This window comes from Actinia tenebrosa, unplaced genomic scaffold (assembly GCF_029948245.1).
Source record: "Actinia tenebrosa isolate PJP-AT-01 unplaced genomic scaffold, QUT_ActTen_1.0 PGA_scaffold4__44_contigs__length_22323623, whole genome shotgun sequence".
In the NCBI taxonomy this organism is placed as follows: Eukaryota; Metazoa; Cnidaria; class Anthozoa; order Actiniaria; family Actiniidae; genus Actinia; species Actinia tenebrosa.
The window spans coordinates 6,928,263-6,940,783 of NW_028292581.1; the positions used below are offsets into that span (position 1 = coordinate 6,928,263).

At 38.6% G+C, this 12,521-nt stretch overlaps 1 protein-coding gene across 2 annotated transcripts; it reads right to left on the reverse strand.

Moving 5' to 3' along the window:
• Positions 1–1,333: 1,333 nt before the first annotated feature.
• LOC116293705 (uncharacterized) lies at positions 1,334–10,776 on the reverse strand. Of its 2 annotated transcripts, none has more exons than XM_089036955.1 (5): positions 10,537–10,776; positions 8,909–9,047; positions 7,693–8,016; positions 6,760–7,020; positions 1,334–6,221 (listed from the first exon to the last, which is right to left on the reverse strand). In XM_089036955.1, the coding sequence occupies exons 2-5, from the start codon at positions 9,003–9,005 to the stop codon at positions 2,113–2,115; spliced, it is 4,791 nt and encodes a 1,596-aa protein (XP_088893081.1). In that variant the 5' UTR covers positions 9,006–9,047; positions 10,537–10,776; the 3' UTR covers positions 1,334–2,112. The 2 variants fall into 2 exon arrangements, with proteins under 2 accessions (XP_088893081.1, XP_088893080.1); XM_089036954.1 differs by having other exon boundaries at positions 8,900–9,047; positions 10,537–10,775.
• Between the last annotated feature and the right edge of the window lie 1,745 nt (positions 10,777–12,521).

Genomic DNA, 12,521 nt, shown 5'->3' on the forward strand with positions numbered 1-12,521 from the left:
GATACGCTTCTCAGGAGTAGCCTTCTCCTCCCCCCCCCCCCCCCCCAAAAAAAATATGTGCAATAATTACGAGCGGGATGGATGGAGAGACTGAACACTAGAGGACGCATGATGAAGGTTTTCCCCCTATTTTAGGGGCGTAACCAAGTAGGTTGCATAGGATGCATCAGCAAATATCAGCAAGCATCATTCAAATATTTATATTTTCTTTTAGTTAAACTTTATTTGGATTGAAATCGATGTAACAATTTGTGTATAAGAGACCAAAGTAAATATTACCTACCTACCTTCATACTCGTTTTACCCTTTTTTTCATCTGTAAATTGTAGCATTTTAGATATCGCTCACCCATTATCGGATTTTTTTCCTTCTGCAAATTCTAGGTTGGTTATTGGATCGATCATTCACCTTTATGTTTATTCATTTTGGTTCTACAAATTCTTGGAATGTTATATACCACTTCTCAAGACGGCTGTAATTGTTTCATTAATTAAGTTCCACTTCCATTCCCTGTGCACCTACCCTGCAAGACCCCTGTTTAAGCCCCTGAATTGATCTATTTAAAGTTTATTTACTATGGAAACATGATTTTAGGATTTTTACTTTTTAAATTATTAAACCAGGACCATACATCCAGACATTGATTGCTGAACCGTCGTATGGCAACGCGAAGCATTTACGGCTATACCGGAGATTTCGGCCCCGACACCGCGTCGTCAAAGGAATGCAGCGAGTTAGCGAGGAGTTGCTTCAAATAAGATAAAACGAGGGAAGTTGCTATAAAGAAAAAAACGAGTTGCTGCAAATAAGAAACAAGTTGCTGGAAGTGAGACGAGTTCCTGCTTATCGTCTAATCAAATACCCTCTGAATCCTACTTGCACCCTTGAGATATTGGGTTCCCTGTGCTCCTCTCACGTCCCGCTGACAAGAGAATTGAGTTATGCATGTTAAATTACTCCTTAGATATTGACCTTCTCATCATGTCTCATCTGACTTTTTCACATGCATATATTCACTCAGAAACTAATTACTTACACTATGAAATAAGCGAATATCCTATAAAAATTTGTTTACAAATGTAATTCAGGTCTCTTGAACTTCCGGTATAAGAGCGCATGCATGCGTTCAAAGACTTGCCAAAAATAGAAATCAATGTTCCCGATTTATAATTTCAAATTGATCGGAACTAAACACACAACTCTGTCTTTAAAGCATGATTTTCATTGATTGTATTTCACTTGCGGAAAATTCCCTTGTTCTTCGCCGCAGGCAGGAAGAAACGCAGGATCTGGATACGAGATTGCGCTTCAAGCATCTAAATAAATAAATAAATAAATAAATTGACTTTATTTAACGAGGGTGACATACATTACTGGTGACCCAGTAGTTTCCATTATGGCCCTCCTACGATTAGCAAACTGAAATGAAAGATTAAATGAACATAAAGCAATGATGTTAAGAATCCCAACTGGCAAGGAGGCAAACCAGTTGGCTATTAACAAGCATGGTCGAGAAACTGAATCTGAACTAATCAGGAATCGGAACAAATACAGTCTCAGCTAGTGGCCACAGCGGGACTCGAACCCGGCACCACCGGATTGCGAGACCGACGCTATGACCACTCGACCATGCTGCCTCCTCATCTACGACTTCCTGGTCTAAAAAGCTGCCTGGAATAAGATGACTATCAATTTGTTGCAGTTGATATTCACCTTTTTTACATGTGTTCTCTATACAATGTAATTTTGTATGTTCACTGATGTTCACAAGTCACCAATGTGGTTACCGTTTTTCCTATCTTTACCCATTCTCCTCCCGACAAATAAGTGTGTAGTCTTCCACCCTTTCATCTCAAAGATAATAAAACACTGAGCAGTTGTGTACTAATCCAGAAATGTAGTGAGTGGTGGTGTTGAAGGATAGACTAACGTCCTAAGCTTAGTTTGCATCATTCAAGTAAGTGACCTCTCCACAGTGTTTTTTTTAAACACATCTTCTTCACACGAACGAATATTAAAGCGCGCGCACTTTTCGGCCGATGCACGTACATTTTTGCAATTGCCTGCTTTGTGATATGATTCATTGGTATACTCCTAGTAATATATAAAATGTTACCATTCCTGATACGGTGCTAAGTGCCCCAAATAAATGTTAAGTTTTTTCCCGCCATCGGCAAACCTTGCATAAAAGTAAGCCTTTTTGCTGGTAAATTTGGACATTTGTCCAAGAACTCCACACTCCATTATCACGTTAAATACTTCAGGACTTTGAAAATAACCATCAATGGAAAGGCTCTTGTCATAAACGGATAGTATCTGAAGAGGATGGCAATTATTATGCCTAGTTTGAACTTTTACAATAAACCGTTGCTTGCTCTGTGGATCTGGTCTTGGTCCTTTCCCAATGCCCTTTAAATGTGCACCAAATGTCCTAACCTTGACTGAATCAGAAGAAGTATAGCTCTTGGGTTCCACAAGTACAGAATATTGATCATTCAAAGCGCAACACAATGGTCTGTGTTTGGCCCAGTGTCTTTTTTGACAAGTCGGGTTGCAATATAACGCTATGTTACACCCTGAACATCTTTGAAGATTCTTGGAGCTACGACAAAAGCCACACTCGTTCTGAACTGATTCCATTTTATCTTTTGGGTGAAATAGCATCTCTTTGTTGTTTCTTATTTCGTTGTTTGCAACAACTGGTTGTGTTGTATAAAAGGCAGTCTCTCCTTTTGGGAGATAACAAGGCTTATTACGCTCTGTTCCACCAATAATGCCAGGTACAGAAATAGAAGCATCCTCAAATTGAAGCCAAGGACCATTGTGATCTCGAACAATATTCGAGTTAATGACAATACGGCCGGAAAAGTTGATGCCAATGATTATACCACCACACTTGTTGCTGTAAATATCGTTATTTTCCACGACAGCTGTCGTCAAGGTGTTGGCAAGAATCCCATAAAAACCATTCTCAAATATCTCGTTATTTTCTATTTTCACTTGGCACCTCTCTAAAGAAATTCCAAAAGGCAAGTTGTGGAAAATACGATTTCTCGTTATAAAGATTTCCTGGTCAGTTGTCTGGAGAACAAAGATTCCTTCCCTATTGTTTTCGTGTATTCTGTTGCCAGTAATTTCGCATTTACCAGCAGAAGGACCAAGTAAAATTCCATGAAATCCGTTGGTGTAGACATCATTATCGATTGCAACTAGACGACCCCCTTCACGAGCTTCAAGTCCAGCCTGCCTGTTTTTGTGTACCCGACACGTCTTTACAAATACACTAGAGCTATCTCCATGGCATAGGACACCTCCTCCCCCGCACTGTACAATATCACAGTTTTCTATGTAGCCAGTACCACCTTCAAGGACTTGAACAGTACCAAAGCCCGATATACCAGATACACCAACTCCATATTTCTCTGTACGATCACAAAGCTTACCTCCAGTAAACTGGACGGCAACACATCCAGGTCCACCGTTGCAATCTGGGAAATCTTCACAACTACTAAAACCTCCAGATAATTTGCAATTACACAGACTAAGAGAAGCTTTAGATCGGCAAATTAAACTTCCACTGTCCTTAGAAACCTCTATGCCCTCTCCATAAAAACGACAACCAAAAATGTTGAAAGAAGAAAACTTCAACTTGACACCTTTGCTTAGAGCAACTATTTGAAGGTCTTCATCAATCGTTGCCGAATCAAAATCATAACATCCTTCGTGAAGTAATAATGTCTTATTGGGAATAGACAGCATGAATGCTCCAGCTAGCTGCAGGGTATTATTAATTTCTTCGAAAATCAATCTTGGAAACATCTCTTTAAAATGTTTATCATTTGTGACGGTGGGATCAAAATAGACAGCAAGAGCAGCAGCAGCTCTCATTCTTCCTTTAAACTTTTCTTCGTGTGTTTTAGAAAGCTCATACAAAGCCCATGCTTTCCGCATCAATGCTTTACCATTCCTTTCTTCCAACTTTAAACAATTTTCGCAGTCTTGTAACGCCTTTTCTGGTTTTCCGACTTTTAAATACGAAAGTGCTCGATTGCTATACAATCGAGGATCATCTTTGGTAAACTCCATAGCTTGCGTGTAAATGCGGATGGCCTCTTCGTAGTTCTGTTGTCTTACAGCTTCATTGCCTTTTTCTCTCAAACTGTTGGCCTTTTCTGTATTAAAGTTAGTGGATTCCAACTCTTCTGCAGCATCCTCTTCAGAAATAGTATCTTGTTTCCCCATACAATGCGAAATCAATTTGAATTGAACTGTTTTCAATGGAACTTGAAAGAACGTGAGCCTATTTAGGCTTTCTTGTGACAAAGGTATTTCCATTTTTGTGAAAATCTCTATCTTTAATTCTTGAAATTTCATAGCTTCTACTTCTTGGCGACAAACACTGAGATATAAGGACGCCTCATTCAGCAGTGAAGCTGACTCTTCTGTGTAAAGTACTTCTTGGCGGAACATAGCATCCTTCTGAGAATTGTCAATCAAATAATTCTGTAGAACGGAAGCATGAGCACCAAGTTTTCCCCATAAATGTAATGAAGGGGAATTGTCTTGTCTGAAAACGGAATCGCCTTCAAAACTCTTACAGACTTCAACTGGCGAGCTCGTCTTAGTAAACGCGTAACTCAACATCCTAGAAGCACAAACAAGGACATGCTTTAGGTGTTCTTGACTGATTCTGCTTCGGATCACCTCTTGTACCAGCCGATGAACACAGAAAGACTTTTCTGTGAATGTCTGGAACAGCGAAAACTTGGTAAGCACACTCACTATGTCAGTTACTCCAAAAGAAGATGATAGACAATCTCGAAGGTCTTCATCATCTACTAAGGGTAAGCCTTGGTTAATAACTTCTCGTGGGATGTCATCAGGCGATAGGAACGCAGACACTTGCATGACTAGAGCCGCTGCCCGTCCAATACCATATTCCTCAGACATTCGGGTTACATAATCAAAGTTGAGTTGCCACGTAGTATGCACAGCGATACGGTCCTTTGAAGTGTCTTGAACTGGATAATAAGCTTTGGATCTCTTCAGTGTGTTCAACTTTTTTTTCTTGTATTCATCAAGATATTGTGAGAAGGTAATTTCTTTCCTATTCTTAACAAAGGCGGCTGCTTGGTCCAGGGCTAGAGGGAGAGTTCCCAACTCTAAAACCAGCTCACGAATCACTGTATCATCTCTTGGGTCACTTCTACCAGTTCTAATCTTCATGAACTCCACTCCTTCAGCTTCGGAAAGATTCTTCAACTCAATGAAATTTGTGCCTAAAACGTCAAATATTTCCTCTTCTAAAAGACGCCTTTCTCTCCTAGTGGTAATTAAGATGTCCCCTGCGGCTTGCCGTTTCCAGTGGCCACGCAAAAGTTTCAACATTTCAGTTGAAAGTTCAAGCTCGTCCAGGTTGTCGATCACCAGACACCAGTACTCATTTCTTTTCTGCAACCAATCTAATGTTTTTGACAAAGTTGTTTTAAATTCCTCATCAAAAGTTCCTATTCGTCGAGCCATTTCCCTTACGGAAAGCTCAAATAGCGCATTACTTTCACCTGATATCCAGAACACCCCACCACTGTAGACTTCTTTGTTCTTCCAAATGTGTTCAATAGCAAGCGAGGTTTTGCCAGTCCCACCAAGACCATAAACTATCATCATACTGCATTCAGCATTTTTCTCCTCAAGTGGCTTTGCTAAAGTAGACATCTCGTTAGCACGGCCATGAAAACACGGAATACGATTAGGAGCTTGGAATGTAATAACTGGTTGCTGATGACTTCTGGATTCTATTGCATTTTTCAAATCCTCTATCCTCTGATCCACCCTCGCATACCTTTCTTCTCCTGTGTTAACTCTTTTGACAAGTATTTCTTGGTTTTCTCTAATACCTTCAACTTTGATTTCAAGGTCTTGTTGATCAATCTTCAAAGTTCCCAAATCCTCTGCAACAGCAGATGTTGCTTCGCTAAGCTTGTCTACTCTTTGACCAAATTTGTCATGGGACTGTTTTAAGGACTCTAAAGTCTTATTGACTTCATTTTTGAATTCCTCTATGGCTTCCTGAACGCTTTTCAAGCCGTTTCTTACTAGATTTGTCTCATCTGATTGCTTTTTGTCTTGAATCTTTATTTTTTCACTCAGCACAGCGACCTCAGTTTCGATAAACTTTACCAAGTCTGCGTCTACGATTTTTCCAAGACAAAGATGCAAGCCTGAAAAATTCAAAATTTTACACCCGTTATCGTTCTAGCGCAAGACAGTGTTTTGGCAATCTATCGGAAAATCTGAACTTCTGAATTTGTTGATGAGGATGTTGAACGTTAAGGAACCGTTCATTTTTTACGGGCTTACATGGGGGGTGGGCTGGTTGGATTTTGCAAATTGTAAGCTAAAAAAATGAAAGAATTCTTGTCAAACCGACTTTTTTACGTGGCCCCCTATTAAAGCACGATATTTCTTTCATAAATTTTCTAGTTTTGGGTGGCCCCCTAAAATGCGATATTTTTCACGTGCCCCCTCTAACCGCACCATCCCCCCCCCCCCCCCCCCCCCCATGTTGTTAAAAAATGAACGGTCCCTTAGTTGTAAATCATGAGGTGGCAATTATGGTAAAAGTTTTGGATGTTTAAATTGCACCTAACCCCTGCACAGGGAACCCAATATAGTTAAAAGTAAAAGTTTTTCGCGCGCAATAAAATTCATGTACTATCGATTTATACGAATTAAATATTGAAAACATTGCATCATTACCTTTAGTTTCCCAGTCTTTTATTTCATCAACTATCGTTTTTTCTTCAGCAGGAGAAAAGGTTAAAGCTCGTACCAAAGAATCCATCAGCTGAAAGCACCTTGCATACTTCACTTTGTTCCAGTTTAGAAAATTGCAATGAGCCCACTCGTTCCTAACTTCTTTCCTTACATCGCTTGACAAACCCTGAACTACAGAAGAAAATACACTTGCAGAAGAGAGGATACTAAGAACAGCAGATAAGTCACAGGTATCGTCAAAACCTAAACAAGACAAAGTAAAAAAAAATTATAACGTGTGCAATAAATAATTCTGGTACTTGGAAAGAAAACGCGCGAAAATCCTGCGCGCGGGCGCGTTACAGGTACCCTTTCATAGGCTGATGCAAATGAAGTAAACCAAAGACTCAAACTACATCAGTTTCAGTTTATTTCACAAAATACAATACTATGCAATATATAATCATCAATGAAATATCTATTTTCCTCTATTACTAAAAAGTGATATCTTCACATGTGAAAATAAAACTACTTTTAACATTTTTCTTTCTTTTTCTTTCTTTTTTTTTTTTTTTTTTTTTTTTTTTTTTTGTGGGTGTGTTTTGTTGTTGTTTTTTGTTTTCTTTTGATTTCTTTTGATTTTTCTTTTTCTTTTTCTCTCTTCATTTCTTTCTTTCTTTTATGTCTTCGTTCTCTTTTTTTTTCTTAATACAAGCTTCCTTTATTATCAACCTAAACTAGCCTTTCACATAATATAAGTGGCTGGTCATATTTTTAATAAGAAAATCATGTCAGTATTAATAAAATGGTTAAGTGAAGGGAATTCTAAAAGTCACAACATCCCAACAAAGCAATCAACAAAAGCAACTTAAAAAACTTACTGAAAACATCCTTTTTATTAGCAAAAAAGATAAAACACAGAGAAATCATCCTTACCTGTAAATTTAGCCATATAAGGCTGCAAGTACAGCTTAGCCAAGTCAACTTCAGATTTTATACTATAGTCATAAAGATGGACTTTCTTTTTGTGTTTTGCTTCAGTATTGTTTATGCTGGCATAATTCAGCATATATTTTTTATCTGTCTTCAAGTATTTGGAGGGACTTTGCTTGTCAATGCTGTGGGTGGTTCTCAGATGAGTGTAGTGCTTGATCATCTCTGTTCCAACAAAACCTCTTAGGGCTGGCAGAAGAATTTTATTGAGACAAATACCTGTCACAAGCCATCTTTTTTGGCCATCTCCTAGGTTAAAAGATCCACCTGAAAGGTATAAATAGGTCCATAAAAAAAATGGTGGTTAACTCAAAAGTTTTAACCATACTTTAACCACCATTGCACACTTAATTAATGCAGATTTTGTAATATTTTGGGTTTTATTTTTTATTTTTCACTCTCCTTTATTTCTAATAGTGTTTTTCTGTAGTTTATAATGTAAACTTGTAAATATGTGTGCAAAATAAACTCAAGTCAAGTTCAAACCCCAGTAAGCTCACACCCTTGCTTGATTTTCTCCAATCCAAAAATATACAAAGGAAATACTAAAATACAAATATAAAGCACCTATCCAGGACTGCTCTAGCTCTTAGAAAAGAAAAAGAAAGAAAAAGTTATATTTTGAAAAACTAATTATACAAATTATAAATTTTTGATTATGATTATAGAATTTTATATTAGATAATTTTCATGCTATCAACATGAAAATACAAACTTGAATAAAAAGGTTTTACAGCTGTAAGTGAAGATTTGAAGACTGTTAGTAATGATGACGTAGTGCCACAAAAAAGCTGGAAAGCAAACCAATTCTCACAAAACATATTATGTATACTTCCTCATAAAATACTAAGTGATTGTGAAAATTGAATATTATAATATGCATTTATCAACAAAAATCCAAATATATGATAGTGTAGAGTGACCACAGTAAAACCATGAAACTTTAGTAATACTAAATAGCACAATTTCATGCAAATTCCATTGTTTTCTATTGTTTAATTAGCACTATTTTGTACTATTTAGTAATTAGTGTTTCATGGATTTACTGTGGTCACTCTAATAAAAAATGCATCATAGTATTATTTCTTTAAATACATAAACCTATAAAAAGTAAGCAATAAAAATAACTAATAGAAACTCATTTGCTAACCTGGTGTACCTGCTGAGGGTAGGGTTAGGGTTTTTGGTGTACCAGCTGCAGGAATCAGTGATGGAGGAAGAAATATTTTGTGTGATGATGCTCCAGTTCCTGCCATGTCAATGACTAAAGCAACAGTTTCTTACTTCACACTCTGAAACTTTAATTAAGGGACCATTCATAACTTTAAAATGGGTTTGAGGGGGGTGCTAATTTTTTCAGTCAAAATTTAAGGGGGAAGGCTATTACAAAAATGGGATTCATTTTATTTCTACGTCGATTAATATTGTACGATTCTGAGAAGGGGAAAAAATAAAAGGTTTGTAAAGGGAGGCAATACCAAAAACATGTCGTTTTAAAACTCAGAATCCACATAGTCCCCATTAGCCCTAGTCTCCCCCACAGCCGCTTTCAGTGTCGTCACACAACGCTTTCTCCCCTGAGTAGCTACCCAGGGGAGAAAGCGTTGTGTGACGACACTGAAAGTGGCTGTGGGGGAGACTACATTAGGTCATGAATCATGAAGTTCCCCATAATTAGGTTAAGCTTACTGGGATGTTACTAAAACAGGGAATGGGGAAGAAGGTATGACTGGGAATGACTGGGAATGGGGAATGGAAGACTTGGATGAGTGATCAGTGGTATTACCCTTAGAAAGTGTAATGGGGCTTGCGCTTGCAATCTACCTTTTTTTACAATTAAAAATTTTCCAATTGTTCCATGGCAGTGGTTTGAAATTGTACTAAAAACGTTCGATAAAAAAGAGAGTGATAATCAGTAAGTATTGCTTTTAGTATTTAGATTTACAGTCCTTTGACTAAACGTTGTCGTTGATCGGATCATCCCTACATGCCTAGACCGAAAAGGATAACGGGTAAATTAACATGAATAATTAATTATTCTCTATCAGTCGGTGCCAGATCTTCGCGGTATGCTCGAGGCATGGTTTTAGCAAATTAAATGGGATCGAAAACAGCAAGCTCAAGACGTGTTAGATAACATATGCGGCATTTAGTAACTGTGAATTAATTATCCCCATGATCCTGTTCGGTCTAGGCGTGTAGGGATGTAGCCGATCAGCGACAAAGTTTAGTCAAAGGACTTTATATTCAGTTTCATAACTGTTCTCTTTGTGACTATCATTGATTTTCCGTCTGTAAAGTAATAAAGGCTAGATTGCAAGCGCAAGCGCGATGACACTTTTTAAGGGTAATACCCCTGATCACTCGTCCCAGTCTTTCATTCCCCATTCCCGGTCATTCCACATTCCACATTCCACATTCCTCATTCTCTATTTTAGTAACACCATCTTACTGCAACTTTCATAATTTTCAACTCTGTGTCTGCGAGTTGCACGCTGGTTTTTCGCTAGCGCCAGTCAAAAATATCAAAGGTGCAGCTCGCAGACACAGAGTTCGCGTGTTTACGAAAATTGCAGTAATTAATGATTTGCTCAACACATATCCAGCTAGCTATAGCTGTTGTAGAGGTGACTAGGCTATTTCATTGATTATGATAGGTAAGAACAGACAAATACAATACAAGAAGGGAAAGCTAAGAGCAGCTAAAGTTTACGTGATCCCGATCTTTGTTTGGACAAAACATTTTCTTCTTTTAAGACCACTATACTGTTTTGACTATCATTTTACCTTTTTCTGTGACTTTCTTGCTCAATCATAGCGTAAGATCCAAGATTCTCTAGCATAACAAAAACAGCTATCCCTCCGAGAGAGACAGGAGACACTTGCATGATGCTTGAATGATCTTTCCAGGAAATCACCCCGAATCTTCCCCGAATTGTCTTCGCTAATTATTCGTGATCCTGTCGCGGCTGTTCGGACGAAATCCTTTTTGTCTCCCTTTTTCTTTTTCTTTTCTTTTTCTTCATAGTACGAATTTTTTGTATTTCTCTCTTCCCCTGTTCTTCATTTGAAGGTCTGAAAAATTGAGTGAGGATTTACGTGGAATAGCGGAGCGCAGTCGTGACGTCACGAAATTGTGACCCCTGCTGAGATTCGGACAAACAAATCAGCCTTTAAGAGATGGCATGGCGGCAACTTCGAAAATTACGTCGAGTTTTATCACTGTTCTCAATGAAAATGATGGCGTTCCTGGTTCAAAATTTGAAAGCGAGCCGGATAACTATACATTAGAGCAGCTGAAACGTTGGCTGAAATGCAGAGGGTTGAAACTTAGCGGTAAACGAAGCGATTTAATCGCACGCGTGAATAATTGTTTATCGTCAGGCAATAATCATGTTCTCGATCCAAGTATTGATGATGGAAAATGGTTTGAAGCCAAAGCTTTACGAGAAAAAACAGGAGATGATGTAAAGAAACCAAATTTACGAAAGATCCCGGACATACCAAATTCCGGATGGAAGAAATTCCCGGCATACGATATACCATCGCAGTTTAACTACGGCCACGTGCACTACTATGGCTTGGAATCCCTTCCATCAAGCAACGAGGAAGAGAACGACGACAACGAGAGCCATGGACTTGGCCACATGACTGATAAACCCTTTAAAAACGGACGAAAATACGTAGAATCCGGCTTTGTGCATGATATAACAGACAACAAGAACGACGATTACTACTTTCTACGCGCTCATGTCTGGCCTTCTATGCGAAATGATTACCCTCATAATGTCACGATTGTTTTATCTAGTATTAGTGGTGCCGTTGTGCATGCGATGTGCAATCCATGTAAAGTCTCCCAGCTAGGTCGCTGTAGCCACATTATAGCAGTTCTCCTTCACCTTACTGACCACGTAAAGGCAAACGGGTTCACCGTATCAACACCATGTACCAGTAAGGAATGTTCATGGAACAAGGGTAAAAAACGCAAGAAAAATCCCCAAAGACTTTCTGAGGCTAATTATCCTTCAAAGAAAAAGAAAAGCCGAATAAAGGTAATCGAGTTCGATCCTCGACCACCACAATACAGATTCGTGACAGAAAAGCACTTAAATGCTTTATTTAGAAACATCGAAAAGGACTGTAGTCGCACGGGGAAAAGTTCTATGTGGACAACACAGTTAAAGCTGAAGTATGCCGATTACAAGCTGGAGGACATAGATTTATCTGTGTTGGAAGAGCAGCTTAAGGTCCTCGAATGCAACATCACTCCACCATCCCTCATGCAAATACAAGGCACTGAAGCTCAAAGCAAAAGTGAAATGTGGCAGTCAGAAAGGTGGCTACGACTTACAGCATCTAAATGCATTGAAGCATTTAGAGTCGGAAAGTTAGTCCTTGATGACTCAAGCACTGCTTTGATCAGATGTAAGAAGTTCATATGTTCTTACATTTGGAACTTAGTTTCTCCAAATTATCAGTCGGTTTGGATGGCACGTGGACTTGAAAGTGAACTTGAAGCTGTTTCAAAGTATCAAGAACAAACCAAGCAGCAAGTAGATCCATCTGGTCTCTGGGTTAACCCAAAATTCCCTTGGCTGGCATGTTCACCTGATGGTCTAGTAGGCCCAAATGGACTCATTGAGATGAAATCCTTGAAAATTTTTAGTGATCATACCATCAAAGCTGTTTCAGAGGATTATAGTGTGGTTCCTAAGGAGGTACTAGGCAGACAGTGTTTTAACATCAAGGATAAGCAGTGCTATTTGAAGCAC